Source organism: Magallana gigas, chromosome 10 (assembly GCF_963853765.1).
Source record: "Magallana gigas chromosome 10, xbMagGiga1.1, whole genome shotgun sequence".
Classification (NCBI taxonomy): domain Eukaryota; kingdom Metazoa; phylum Mollusca; class Bivalvia; order Ostreida; family Ostreidae; genus Magallana; species Magallana gigas.
The window spans coordinates 17317742-17332798 of NC_088862.1; the positions used below are offsets into that span (position 1 = coordinate 17317742).

General features: G+C 34.5%; 2 protein-coding genes across 6 annotated transcripts in view; one reads left to right on the forward strand and one right to left on the reverse strand.

Annotated features, from left to right (window-relative positions):
- Nucleotides 1–77: 77 nt before the first annotated feature.
- LOC105317397 (dynactin subunit 2) lies at nt 78–5451 on the forward strand. The gene is made up of 12 exons (XM_066073631.1): nt 78–186; nt 450–521; nt 1562–1655; nt 1880–1947; nt 2260–2519; nt 2734–2869; nt 3122–3187; nt 3292–3330; nt 3642–3791; nt 4107–4209; nt 4622–4713; nt 5104–5451. Exons 1-12 carry the CDS (start codon nt 151–153, stop codon nt 5188–5190), a joined length of 1203 nt encoding a protein of 400 aa, XP_065929703.1. The 5' UTR covers nt 78–150; the 3' UTR covers nt 5191–5451.
- A 573-nt stretch (nt 5452–6024) lies between these two features.
- LOC109617126 (calpain-8) overlaps nt 6025–15057 on the reverse strand; it is a 36482-nt gene continuing 27449 nt past the window's right edge. For all 5 annotated transcript variants that reach the window (XM_066073630.1, XM_034453038.2, XM_034453039.2 and 2 more), the window contains exons 3-17: nt 14478–14686; nt 14055–14186; nt 13538–13740; nt 12574–12751; nt 11999–12064; nt 11812–11885; nt 11515–11675; nt 10890–10991; nt 10366–10466; nt 9884–10098; nt 9353–9414; nt 8668–8772; nt 8358–8425; nt 7574–7803; nt 6025–7398 (exon numbers count right to left, since the gene is read on the reverse strand). In XM_066073630.1, coding sequence (XP_065929702.1) covers nt 7380–7398; nt 7574–7803; nt 8358–8425; nt 8668–8772; nt 9353–9414; nt 9884–10098; nt 10366–10466; nt 10890–10991; nt 11515–11675; nt 11812–11885; nt 11999–12064; nt 12574–12751; nt 13538–13740; nt 14055–14186; nt 14478–14686 — 1925 coding nt within the window. In that variant the 3' untranslated portion in view covers nt 6025–7379. The remainder of the gene's footprint in view (nt 7399–7573; nt 7804–8357; nt 8426–8667; nt 8773–9352; nt 9415–9883; nt 10099–10365; nt 10467–10889; nt 10992–11514; nt 11676–11811; nt 11886–11998; nt 12065–12573; nt 12752–13537; nt 13741–14054; nt 14187–14477; nt 14687–15057) is intronic.

The window sequence follows — 15057 nt, forward strand, 5'->3', positions numbered from 1 at the left end:
AGATATTTGGTATGAAGATTTATTTTTATAGATCTGAAATAATTCATAGAGAAGTCTTAAATATTTTTGATCCGTAGGTAAAAATATAAACAAACATACGCATGACTCTGACTTTGCATGAATAATCTCCACTACTGACAGACAGCAGAGATGGCAGATCCAAAATATGCAAATCTTCCAGGAATTGTAAGTTTTCGTTGGAATTTTATATACTTCAGTTTCCTACGTATGCTTATTGTCTCATGTTACATATCAGTCCCTTGAAATACTGTATTTTAATGGCATTCGAATTTCCTCAACATGCCAATTCCTCAATTATACATAAGCCCTGTTGTAAATTACAATATCAAGGTATATGTCTGCAGAGTTGTAAAAACGAAGATGTATATAGTCAATTAAATGCACGTGTTATTTTAATCTATGATTAGCTGAAAATCCTGTTTTGTTAGGATCACGACGCTCCCGATGTCTATGAAACAGAGGACTTGCCAGAAGATGACCAGGCTATGCAGTCACCACAGGTATTTATTGAGTGACTGTGTCGAAAGAATTTCATTTGTTTCCTCCTATTAATAGGACCATGGACTTTGTTTAGTTTGTTATAACAATGTGACAGTCAGACTGGTTTGGATACCAGTGCCAGATAGCTGAGAGACAGCACCTGATTAGAGATTCAGGGGTCCCAGGTTTGAATCCTGGTCTGGTCCATTTTGATTTCTCCCATGGCGTAACATTTGGTACTATTACCAATCCCATGAACTGAGAGGTTATCTTCTGCCAGGGAAAGAACCGGGAGTGATATTCCAAAGGTGAAAAATCATTTAAGGGCAAGGAATGTGACTGTCAGACCGGTTTGAATACCAGCGTCAATTAGCTCAGTTGCTAGAGCACCTGATTAGAGATTCAGGGGGCCCGGGTTTGAATCCTGGTCTGGTCTGACTTTATTTCTCCCATCTTGTTACAACAGCAGTTTTATGCCAACCTATTTAATTCATTGTGATTTACTAATAGAAATCAACACCATTTATCCAATGTAAGGCTTAAAACATTGAATTGAAGAAGAAGCATGCGGCTTTTCTTCTCAAATGCCCGAACAAAACTGAAACGGAAATAATCTTGTGCATTATGGGTAAACACTAGGTGATACCACAGGGGTGGTCTCAAAAGTTCAGGGATGATCGTAGGCAGCTCGGGGGAAAATTCATAAACAGGGGTTTTACCTTTAAAAACCTCCAATCTGTGCTAATCTAGATCAGTGCATTTTTTTCAGTTAAGAGGCCAGCGTTAATTGAAGCTTGTTTTATTGCATGAAAGAGATTAAAATAGCTATACATTGTATGTATACAGTCATGTAACAGCAGTCCCAAGTATATGCAGTGATCTTGTCAATGACATATAAATGTACAATTTTTTATTTTATAAATAAAGACAAATTGAAATTACCTGTAAGGGTTTTTTTTTTTAATCTTATATGCCTGTTGAATGAAATACAATATATTCTTAATCGTGCAGTAAGAAATTGTACATGAAGTAATACATTATTTTCTTTTTGCAAATTAAGGATGAAGGAAATGAAAATGTAGAAAACCTGGCATTGGACACCAAAGCTGCCCTGGGAAAATTCAAAGGTGCCCAAGTTAAAGCTGAGGGACTAGGTCAGTATTTGCTTTGATGGGTTATGTTTAGAATATATTGATAAACCTTATTATTGGCCGTCAAAAAGTAATACTCTCTATGCATGAATTTTCACCAATAACAAAAATGATTTATCTATGAGAAACTCTTCTCATGATTATCATGTGAATATTGAAAATGTAAGGGAATGTTCAATAAACTTCTGAGGTAAAGTTTGTAATTCTAAGGTCTATTTTGCTTACAGATTTCTCTGATAGAATAAGTAGGTCCAGGAGAACTGGATATGATGTTGAGAAGACAGAGTATGAAATGGTAAAGAGAACACAAAAAGTGTAAACCAACTTTTATTCACGTGCGAGAAATTTACGCAAGGGTCACGAGGGCCTCATTGTTGCGAGTATTTCTTGCTGCGAATCAGTTGTAATCGTATGATTGCTATAACAAGACAGGTCTGGATAAGGCTTGAATGCGAACATTAGGTGGCACAAACCAGTTTAGCGGAAGTAAATAGCGAAATAAATTCGTCACAAATAAAAGTTGGTTTACAGTATGCATGCAGTACTAATTTATTTTTGATTTCATGTCTTGATCTCAGTGACTAAACTCCACTTGTTTTCAATGCAGTTGGAGGAAGGCGCCAGTAAGATAGAGACTCCCCAACAAAAGTTACAGAGACTCCAACATGAGATCCGCGAGCTTGGCGAGGAAGTCAACGCGATCCAGGAAAACGTGAAGAAAGACGCCACGGCAGAGAAAATCTCCCCGGTGGACATCAGCAAACAGCTGGAGTATCTACAGCACCAGCTTAATGACCTTCACCTGGAGAAACTGTTGGGGCCAGAGGCCAAGGTCGACCTCTCAGATCCTCAAGGTCAATTAAAGAAGTAAGGATAGGTTTATAGCTTTTGATGTTCAATTTTTGATTTTAAAACATGCAACAGCTAAAGTAATTAACAAACATTGTGATTTTTTTTTTTACTATATTTGAACTTTGAAATATCAAGATGGGAATGCTTAAAATAAGGTTGACGTCTACGATAAATTTTGATGTACCAAAAGTCATATGTACATGTACCTAATTTTGTTTTCTCTTGATAGACGCCTTCTGACTGAATTGGCTGCTTATAAACCAACGGAGGGTAAAGCACCAGCTGGGGCCAAAACCGACAGCAGTTGTGTGACCTATGAACTGTTTTACAGACCAGAGCAGGCACAGTTCAGTAGAAATGCCAGGGTAATTGCATGCAATTCCACTTAGTATCTCAATTGTTTTTATAATAAAGGAAGACAAAGATGTGAGATCACATGTTTATCTATTATTGTAGATTAAAATGATCATTCATAATTGTATATTATCCATAATAGATTACATGTATTCTGATTAAGGTATATGAAAATGAATAATTTACCCAACAAACACTATTTCAACAAAAAGGCAGCTTTATGTTTTGTGCTGCATTAATCTATACCTTGTATATTTCCTCAGGTGGCCAAGCTAGAAGAGAGACTAGAGAGGCTGGAGGCAGTGCTGGGGCAGGGGTCAGATAAAGTGGTCAGTGTATAATCTACATGGTCCATCCTATCTCTCTCATAAGTTTTTACCAAATTCACAGTTTTAAAAAGTAAAGTTATAATTTTAAATATTCTGTATTTTAGGGAATCTTAACTGCTGACACTGACAACAAGGGTATTGTGGTAAGTGTTTGTATGTCTGTCTCTCTGGGGTTTTCAAAATGGCAACAATACAGGAAATTATCTTTAAGTTACTAGAAAAAAGAATATTTTTAACATTTGGTGCCAGGGGGTTGGAATATGATAAAAATATCTGAGTCATGGCTCGGGTATTTTCTTGTAAGAAAGTAAGGCGCAAATTGACACTATTTTAAAGGTGGCCTAGTATTCAGTACACTAGTGTATTTGTTGTTTTTTAGTTGTGGTTTGTTGTTATATATACATGTTGTTAGTTGGGGTATGTTTTTATGTATACATGTAGTTGTTGTTGACAGGAGTCCGTGGGGGTACTGAACTCCAAGCTGTCCCTGCTGGAGCCCAGCAACCTGGACCAGGTGGACGTCCGTCTGGCCAGTGTCCTACAGAAACTCAACCAGATCGGAGAGAAGAAATCAGGTCAAGCTGACCTAGATAGACAAAACAAGGTACAGAGCTGATATAAATAGCGGAAAAACTAACATGCAATGAAGTAAATTCCTCATGAGGAAACCAATTGCAACACCTATCCGCTATAAAACCAATGAAAAAGCAAAACAAAAAATTATTCATATATGAACAATTATATGATTATGTGACTTTCAACTTTATCTCATTTGAGACTGAGGCTCTCAATTAGGAAAAAATTAACATTTAATTTTATTGAGCATCAGTAAGGTTGTAGAATTTCTTACAGAGGGACTCCCTATTTTTCATAATGGGAATCCTAATGGGTTTTTTATATATAAAAAATTGTTTTATAGGTCACTGAGTTGTATGATATGGTGAAGAAATGGGACTCGATAAGAGACACTTTGCCCCATGTTGTGGACAGACTGGTGTCTCTCAAAGACCTCCATGAACAAGGTATTATAAAGTACAAAATAATGAAATATATGTAGATCCTATACTGAAGTGTAAAATTCATTTATGAAAACAGATTACTTCTAAGCATGTAGTGCTTTATACCAAATCATAAAATTATGTAAATTTCCAAAAAAAAGAATTGTTTTAATATTCTAATTGACTGAGAAGTTAAAATGCTTTTTCAGTCAGTTTACAGTATGATGTAATAACAGTGTTTTTTTTTAAATTAGGTTAAATATTTTATTTTTGTGTATAGCTCTACTGTTCAATCAGATATCATCCTTTTAGTTTAAAGCTTTACCACTGAGTCAGATATCATGTTTTCTGTTTATAGTTTGACCACTGTGTCAGATTTCATGTTTTCTGTTTACAGCTCTACAGTTTAGTCAGATATCATGATTTCTGTTTACAGCCCTACAGTTTAGTCAGCTGTTGTCACACCTAGACAATGCCCAACAAGAGATTACCACCACACTGGGGGCTCATGGAGACATGATGAAAAAGGTAAGGCTCAGATACTCATGACGTAGATTAAACAGTAACCTTGACATGACAAAAGGACATGGTCATTGATAGTGAGAGGTCTTGCACAATGTCATGGGCATTGATTGTAAGGCTAACAAATTAGTCTAGTGTGTTTGTCATTTTGATATAAGCTACATGTATTTTGCCTATCATAGTTGCCAATAAGTTGCAAAAAATTAAAGCAGAGTGTGTTCTCACATACTCTTCTGCCATCTATCAATTTTTTTTTATTTATGAAAAATTAGTATACCGACTAAAAAGCAGCCAAAGCAGCTAGATTATGTAGATACTCTTGAATCAAAACTTTCATCCCATGAATAAAAATATTTGCAAATATCTTTTTAATTGATTTTTAACCCTTTGTTTCAGCTGCAAGCAATGTTCAAAGAAAACAGTGGCACAATCCAAGCAAATTGTGAAAGTTTAGACCAAAGAGTGAAAGCTTTGGGCAAATGAGGTCCATCTATCTGTGTAACCAGCTTGTTCCATTCAACCATCTTATGTAGTTTAATATGTACATGTACTGATAATTTATTGGTGTCCTGGCTTATACCCTCCAACATTAGGAGCAAAAGTGAAGCAGGATGATGTATTTGTGACCAAGGGCTATTTATCATTGTGCTAAAGTGGTTGTAAGTTGCCTTTATATTTTGCCTCATTTACATGAACAAGATATTGACTTATTGGAATATTGTATGAATTGTACAACCATATGTATTGACTTTTTCTGCACAGCTTATTAATTTTCAAGATAGTCATTATAAAGATATGGGTACATTTTACTTTACTGTGTAGTTACTATGATCAGCATTTGGTGTGTAAACAATTAAATATTATATAGTTTATTAGGTTGACAGTAGTCTTTCTACTTTGACCCATGTCTCACATGTTTAAGTTTTTTGTTGTGGGTATATCGTCACCACTTTGGTTTTAATTTTCACAGAAGCTATCTTAAAAATTGATTTATGAATTTGGATTTTTGTACACGAAACAAAGAAGGATGTTTGTATTGTACACATTGTATGCATACTTAAATAATTAAGGTATGTCGCTACATGTATTGTATACCACTTTATGAAGTTGTATTATTATTCAGTGATGCCAGTCACATATACACGTAACTGTTCATTCAACAGTCCATATTAATGTGCAATATTTTTTAAAACTTTCTGTGCTGGGATGGATGGCTACTTATATTTAGTGCTATTTTTTGGTATTGTGGCATGGAGAAATATTGGGCTGACTTCTTATGTTAGAATCTGACAAATAAAGAAGAACAAAATCTATCAATGTGTTTTATAATTTTTATTCTCATAATGCTTATAAAATTGAATGATAACTTAATCACACCACTAGCGCAAAACATTTTTAGTGCATATCAAATGATCTTACGTTTCTATTATCCATATAATACACAAAACCAACAATTTCCAAAGGGCCGTTGTATAAACAGACTTGAAACGTTACATTTTCCTCCTCCAAAATAAACAAAACAAGCAATTTCCTCAGGCTTATGGCAGAAACAGACTTGGGACTTCAATCTATTTGCTTGCAAAATGATTGGTTAAGATTGATGTAACCTGGTGGCCTTAATACTTTTGTTCTCCCAAATCTCTTCTGACAAAATGTCTTGGAGCTTGCAAGAATATGATAAATCACTTCCAAAGGAGGCTTATGGAGTCCCCAAATAAATTGTTAAAGAATGATTCTTTCATCGATTTTGTGATCCTAATCTTCTAAAGTTGGTTAAGAAGTTGTGTTTTGCCAGCCTGAGGGTACTTGCACGATGTTTAGTTGCTGGATCAACTTAGAAAGTGAGAAGACGCACATGCAGAGCCATTTTAATAATACCCTGGAAGTTGTGTCAAACAGCTATCTGTGACGTAGGCGTGTTTATTTTCATTAGTCGATCATGGCTTATTGTAATTAATTAGGAAGATTTGACCAACTCTAGAATATTGTTCTTGCGTAATTTGTGGATTTTTTGCTTTGGACGTACGTCATTTTCAACTTGTAATGATGCAAGAAGTTGACTTTTACATAATACTGAAGGTTCTGGGTTTTGTTAAATCGCTTTTTCTTCATACATGTAATATAGAAAAATTAACGGTTATTGAAAAAAAACCCTACAAAACATTAACGATGAATGAATGTTAAAGATTAGAGGATAATTATGCAATATAAAAATATCGTTTCTGAAGTTTCGTTGATTTAATTTTTCAACCATTTTAACATACACATACACCGCAAACAATTAGTAATGAAACAAAAAAGACTCACTTCACTAATCTACAGGTCATGGAAGTTACCTTGATTTGCAACATTATTTTTTTTATGAAATATGCGAGGTTAATACAGTAGGCTTTACCAGACTTAGTGCACTACGTAAATCTAAATCCAAATACACACTACATTTTGAAGAAAAAAATCGACATAGATTTTAAAATTACTTTTCTTACCCAAACCACAGTGTATATACAATAAAATATAAAGATAATTTCACGTGCATGGAAAACACAACTATAGCTAAAGTCAACAGCTAAATCAAATGACATGATGTTCGGAACCAGTGACATGTACTTGTAGAAGTCTCAATGTAAAATGAAAGTCACAGAAGAGGCAAATAATAAATTGGCTTTACTGTTTCATTCCATCTGGTGTGGTCTGAAAAAAAAATACAGGAAAACTTAAAAAAAATAGGATAATTCTATTAAAATGTACATAATATATTTTGCAAGGAGGTATATATTCGGTCATTCTAAAATGTAAATTTAAAGAAATTTGAATTTCCCTCTCTCGATCCGCGCATGCTCTCTTTGCAGTTCCGTGTACTACTCACTCTATATCATATAACGGCGTTTGCGACCTAATGACCAGGGCGAACCGTCTCTCGGTGTCTGGCTGATCCATATGCAGCAGGCAGACGTATGACCCCGCCTCCAGGGAGTAGACGGCGGGGGCGGAAGTTCCCTTGATGAACGGTCCGTCATCTCCGTCCGTCATCCGTACGGCGTCTCGGTAATGTTTGTACAACCAGTCTATTCCAACGGGGACACTCTCCCCCTTTAGCTATTAATAGTAACATTTAAACACTATTACACTGCAATGCCTTTGTGTACGCAATACTGTAAACGTACTACATTTTGCTGTGTATATTCTAAATAGCGCTTTTTTGGTGGAATGTGGCTTCCGCTAAATCAAGTACATCGCTAAATGCCATTCACATATGCACAAGAATAGTTAAATTCAGGAATACGCCAATTCAAATCTACGCAAACTTGTTCAAAAACTAATTTCCGCAAAATATCGTACATGCCAATATGAAACGTTTACAGTAATTATTACAGTGCTGTGAAATAATTACCCGACAGAAGGGAAAACAAATAAATCTTTAATTCACCTGGGCCTGGGTTTTTTTCTATGAATTGTTTAGTTGTTATAATTGTTGCTGCAATAATATCGGCCTCCAAAAATTAATGCATTTAAAGTGAATAATAGGCGTTTCTACGTAAAAATAAATCAATATGTTCCTGGGCCGTTTAGTTTTAAACAAAAAATGAGTGTATATGATAAGACTTGAATCAGTTTTTTAAAGACTTTATAAAAATGCTTATTTTGAATACCTTGAAAAGCATTAAGCCAATAGGAGCTTTTGAATCCACCATTAGCTGGAATTTTACTCTTTGGTCACCTTCAAAATGAACAATGGCGACCCATGATTAACACTTTAGCAACAAATGATATGAGTTTTCATTATTTTACTCCTGTAAAACACACGTTAATTAGTACAAGTGTCAACTCTTAATAGCACATTCTCTCTCTCTCTCTCTCTCTCTCTCTCTCTTTCTCTCTCTCTCTCTCTCTCTCTCTCTCTCTCTCTCTCTCTCTCTCTCTCTCTCTCTCTCTCTCTCTCTCTCTCTCTCTCTCTCTTACTTGATTTGATCTTGATCTGTGGATTGATATGGAAGGTTTTGTTTGAGACCTGTCCCCCTGCGTTTGACCCTGCTCTCCATTGACCCGTGAGACACTTCACATGATCTAAATATAACATATTATAAAGTCATAATGAAATCTACACTGATTTCATGATTCCCCCATCATTATTTCGTAAAAACTTTTGAAATTAGTAAATATACAATATTTTTTTTTATATTCACAGTATAATAACTATTAATTAATTAATCGATTGTTTAAGAATATTGAATGTAAAATATGATTGGTCATCACAGTCAATTTACCCTGTCCACTTGCATGTAAAATAAATACACATACCTCGATTGTACGATAAGAACTTGATGAGAAATATATAATATTCCAAATACGCAAATAAAAAGATAGAGATTTTTTTCTCTGACACAAAATTAAAGCTTTTTCGTGCTTTGATTTGAAATTTGAAGCTTTTTTCTAAAGAAAATTCAGACATGCGTAGAAAAATAATCCAAATTCGCTAGTAAGTAAAATCTAATCTTCAACAGTATGACATACATTCGTATTTAATAGATATTACTGTTTTCACGGAATGAGCGAATTAAATAAAGAATTAAAGAAATAAAAGACACTTTTATTACATAGATATATTAGATAAATTATTAAATAATTCTTCATCTCCGTAACTTACCGTAACTTTTGGCATCTTCTCCGTCACACGTCATTATCGTTACTTCATTGGAGTCAATTTTCCTACGGAATGGTTTTTAAAAAAAAATAATATTGAATAAACAACTATATAAACATTATACAATTTTAATGATAGCATATCACACTTGTGTGCATTTTTATCCAGAAATCGTATGTGTTTAAAGGGACAACTATTACACATTTATATAATTGTCAGAGTACAAAATAAGAGAATCACTTTAGTATTTTTTTGAATTGTATAAATAATATATAGATCGAGACAAAGTTCATTTTACATTTTGATTGTCTAACAACAACAAGCTAAAACCGTGTGGGGCAGTATTCCACTTAATAGATAATAGACCTTAATAAATTATCAGTAAAAAGCTTTTTTTTTTTTTTTTAAATATTTTTATATAAATTTTTCTGTGAATATAAATCTTATTGTTAAACTTTTTATCTCTTTAAGGACAAAAAAAGCACACATGCGATTACTTTTAATTTGAAAATCATTATATAATTTGTTTCTTACTTAACGCCCCCTAGCGGGCCAGCGCTGAACAAGCGGAGCATGAATTCTCGTTCTTGACCTTCGTTCATGGCTGAAGGAATACAGACGTATTTTCCGGGTTTGAGTGAGAACCGGAAGGAGATCTGGGTATGCTTACTATACGTGTAGGTGTAGTTTTTACTGGGGATTCCCTCCTCTTGTAGAACAAGGATATCATCTGACGCATTCTCTAAAACCTTACACAGACATAAAGAGTTTATTCATTTATCATAAATAAAATTTAATAATTATGCACTAATAAAAACAATATATTCTGACGTATTCGAATTCTCTATAAGATTACACTTGCAAATATTCATTTTTGTTTTATAGAAATGTTTCCATTCATTTACAAAGAATCCATAAAGCATGTAGTCACAACTCATGTGTATCCATAATGATAGCGCAATTATGTATATAACCTCAATATAATTGAAATTATCTCGACCGGATAAAAATTTTACCTGGTATAAGTCGGCCCGTATGCCCAGTGTTTGCGCTGTCCTCCGTTTTGTACGTTGGATAAGCTGAACAACAAACGGAACGGTTCCATTTTGATCCAAGCCTATAAATAGAACCAACAATGTTATATTACAGATATTTTCTTAACGTTTTAGTCTAATTTTAATTAAATTGTTGCTATACCATATTAAATTCAAAATTTTAGCGAAAACACTTGTTTTTCATTACCCATCACTTTGCCAATACTGTGTATTCTTGCATCCTTGCAATCTAATCTACTAGGAAAATTTCTTACATTACGATACATGTACTTCTTACTTATTTAACCTCTAACAACTTATTTCTTGTTAACCTAGTATCTTCCCTTTTGAATAAATTTGATGTATTATAATTCTTTGAAAAAGTACGTACTTGAAGAACAATTTTTTTTCTCAAAACTTCATTATAAAAATTGCATCAGTAATTAATACAATGTTGCTGGATTTCTTATAGTAGTACGCTTTATATGTAGTACTTATGCTAGTACTTTGTTCATCGATTTCAAACTGAAACTTTGGATTTTTCATCCTGTTCTGGAATCCACCGGCTTCCTCTCCTTGCCATTGACCGTACAGACTGGTGCAATAGTCTGTAAGAGATGACGGAATTTCAATTAGATATTTAAGGATTAAGGAACCATTCTCTGAGTATTTTGGTCGGGGCGTGGTCAAATCCAATAAAGCCATGAGAAATTAAGCCAGGGCTTTATTGGATTTGATCACGCCCCGACTGAAATTATCACCTAATAATATTCAAAGAATGATTCCTTATTACATACCGGTATATTAATATGATTTTCAGCAATTGTACGATTGAATATTATAATATTTACATATATATGTGATTTTCACTTTTTTTAATTATGCAAACCCCGCTTGCGCACCGACAATACGCCTTTTGAATTTATTAGACTATACAATACAAAATTGATTCGTTACGGTAGTGTTATCATAGACAAAGACACTGAGACATGTAAATATTATTTTATCAACACAGCTTCATTGTTATTTATAAGAAATTGTATGTAACTTGGTGAGTATCCTAAATTCTATTCAGTTATCATAGCTATATATTCTAATTTAAATATAATTCTAAATTGAACAGTGACTAACTGAGAGAATCGGACCGTCCGTCGCTGTCAAAGTCCGGCGTGATGTTACAAATGGTCAGGGTACTGAAAAGGTACAGGAAGTGCTCCAGAGAGATGTAGAACTCGCCGTCATCTCTGTTCGGTCCCTCAATGATACCCTGAATACTCTGCCATTCCCGACTCCTTTAAAAAAAGATAAAATGGAAAACATTTAGAAAATTCGTGTGAATTTCACGTGAAATTAACGTGAATTTCAATTAAGGCCCAATTGTCTGTATACATTGTATCTTCATTGGATTCGATGATGTGTCCTTCTTACCCATCAGAATATGGTCCTATCCACTCAGTTTTACCCCAAGGATTTCGCAACCGGAACAATCTAACTCCTTTTGCCTACATAAATTATCAGTTTTTAGTTCTTTGCTATTATAAACATATTCCAGATCCAATGCGTAAAAGTGAGAGTTATTTCTCTTAAAAGCGGGAAATTTGAAATGTAAACTCACTGTGACGGCGCCGTTTATTGTGTACTCGTGTGATCCGAGAAGGCCATACTTCTTGACAAACGTTCCCTGAAGGTCAGAACAATAGATTTATATACTAATAGCATACATTGATGTATACATACACCATCAGACACAGGTGTGTTTAATTCATCGGACGTCGATTTTCGAAGATTTGATTTTTGAGTCCATCCTCAAAATTCAAACAAAACGTCCGTGACCTTAATTGTAATAAATGGGAACTCCAGGAATTAAAGTGCCCTCAAGTTGGACTTTTAACTAAATCTACGAAAACAGATGCCATTGAATACTGATTAAACAACATATGTCAATCGCTTTTCAAAGTGAAAATCACATCTACCTTTTGTCATAAGAATAGGTGGAAACAAATTTCATAAGAGATCTACTTGGTTAATTTTATGTGAACAGAATAAACAGTTAACATGTAGACATTTAAAAAAATATCAAGCTACTATATAAAACTTAAAGTAAATACGAAAATACCACAGGTAAAAGACAATGAATGTTAACACAATATCTACAGGTGTAATAATTGATTTTCAAAGTACAGGACTTACTGGGGTGCCGCACGTCACCGCAGCGTTCGAATAAAGGGCGTTCCTGACACGTGTATGTAGTTGGTCAGGCTCCATGTCGAGTTTTTTTAGGTCGATTTCTTCCGGCACGCCCCCTGTCAGTGCCATGTAAGAGTCAGACGATGCCCCGCCACTCACCTCTGTGTAACTCCCATACATCCTGAAAACAAGTCCGTTGAAAATTTAGATTTGTAATATGCAAGAAGTTTTATTAACAAAGATCGGCTTTCATTATTGTTTCTTATATTTTCTTCCCAATCTTAGACCAGGGACTACCTGAAAAAGTACTGAAACCAGTGTTAATGCTACCATAACAGTGGCTAGAGGCAGATAGCCATGGGAATGAAATGTATACGTAATTGCCTTATCATTCTTCTGGCTCTGAAATAATTCATGTAAAAGTATCTCCAGTTTTTATGTTTTTCCAAATGGTTATTACATTGACTAATTTGTGGGATTTTTTTTCAGTTTTCCTGGTTTACTGGATTTGCAAACTATGGTACATGTTAAATTGGATGGAACTGCACACACATTTAGCATACTAAATGTCATAATTGATTGATTAGAAAGATAATTTATCAGAATAATTGAGCCTTGGGTTGAATTTAATCATGAGTCTTAATTCTACATCATAATGATTTAATTATTCCTACTTATACATGCATCTAGAAAGATTAATGAAATGATGATCGAAGGAGAGAATAATGAATTCTGTTACAATACTGCAAACAAACGTTTATTCGCGTGTGAGAAAATTTCGTGACTTTTAGCAAGAGCCTCGTCGTCGCAAATAATTCTCACCGCGAACAAGTTCTCTCGCAATAACAAGAGGCTGGATAGATTAAGTCGCGAAACATAATCTGCGCGAACTAGTTTATCCCAAGAACATCGCGAAACAATATCAACGCAAATAAAAATAATTTGAAATAATTTGGTTTATATTCACCTTGCAAAAGCTTTTTCCAGTAGAGACACCCACATCTCGTTACGATCAGTGTCAGAGTGGGCGGAGTAAATCTGGTATCCATGAATGATTGGCAGATAGTCGTCAATGAAGACGTCATCCCAGATACCAAAGCGCCAGAATCGACAGTGGAAGATGCCGTCATAGTTCGGGGGTTCCAGGGGGTAGGAGTCACGGGGAATAATCTGAAAATGACCAACGGAAAACTGTCCGTGTTCTAAATCTGGACTGTTTGTGTTTGTGCTCAGTGTTCTTGTAATGAATTATGAGTTAGATTGAAATTGTCTTACATGTAAATTTAAGGATTTTGTTTGCATAAGCAGTATTTCTCAGTTTAAATGTAAACGTATAATATACATGTATACGTTTTGTACTTGCATTTACTGAGTAAGTAAACATGCGCTCTATTCACTTAGTACTATGAGTGAAATTGGTCAAAAGCTTAAGTTTGTAATTGTATAATGATTTTGCCCTCTTTAAGACTCGGCTATGTTCTTACCCTGCGAAGAAGTTTGGGGTTGTCCGCGATATTGGCCACGGAGGCGAGGAACCAACAAGTTCCAATTGATCCTTGGCCAATGTCATAGCGAGAGGTACCCTCAGAGAACAGACATGGTTTTTCGGCGAACTCCTAGGAATTTAGAGGTTAGAATGATCGTGACAAACAAACAAGGTCCATTAGCAAATTCTGCAGGAACAAGTTTTGAGAATAATTCACAATCCAGAATTAAAATGAGTATCAATTAATTGCTTTCAAAGAGATTTCAGAAAGATATTTTGTCGATAATTGAGAGTTTTTGAGTGCATTAAAGTTATGTTGATCTTTCTAAAACATTTTTGTATATTTCTGAATATCTCAACAATAAGGTATTTTCATTACTGCTATGACTTGATATAAATAATAACTATAACTAACACTTACCCTCGGACGTTTCCACTCCAGGGTCTTCCGGTTAGGATCTTTGCCCATGGCAACCCACAGGGGGAATTCCTCGTCAGTGTACAGTTGACCGGGAGACACTCTCGGGCGAACCTCATAATCGTGTTCTTTCGGATTAGACCGGAAATCCATTCGCATCTCAAACTGACCCAAGTCATTTTTGACGTATTTTACTCCAATTTTAGGAGGTTCTACAAAGGTTTTGCCATTTATTATCATAAACTGATCCTGGCTAATTTTTGTTATTACAAAGCAGAGTGGTTGATTACATTCAGTTAAAAGGAAGTCACTTGTTGCACTTATATCTATTGAGAAACGAAGAGCAAATTAACACTATATATAAGTAACTTGAAAAAATACATTTTGTACACTTTCAAGTAATATCCTTTGAAATATATTGTTTGATCTTTTAAAGAAAGGTGACTTTATAATATTTGTAAACATTATGAATACTGTAATGAAATCAACACGATATAAAATCAGTATATATACATATAATGCATGGTATGGACGTATATTGGTGCCACGTTGTGAATATTTTTTCATTTAAATCCAGCTTTAA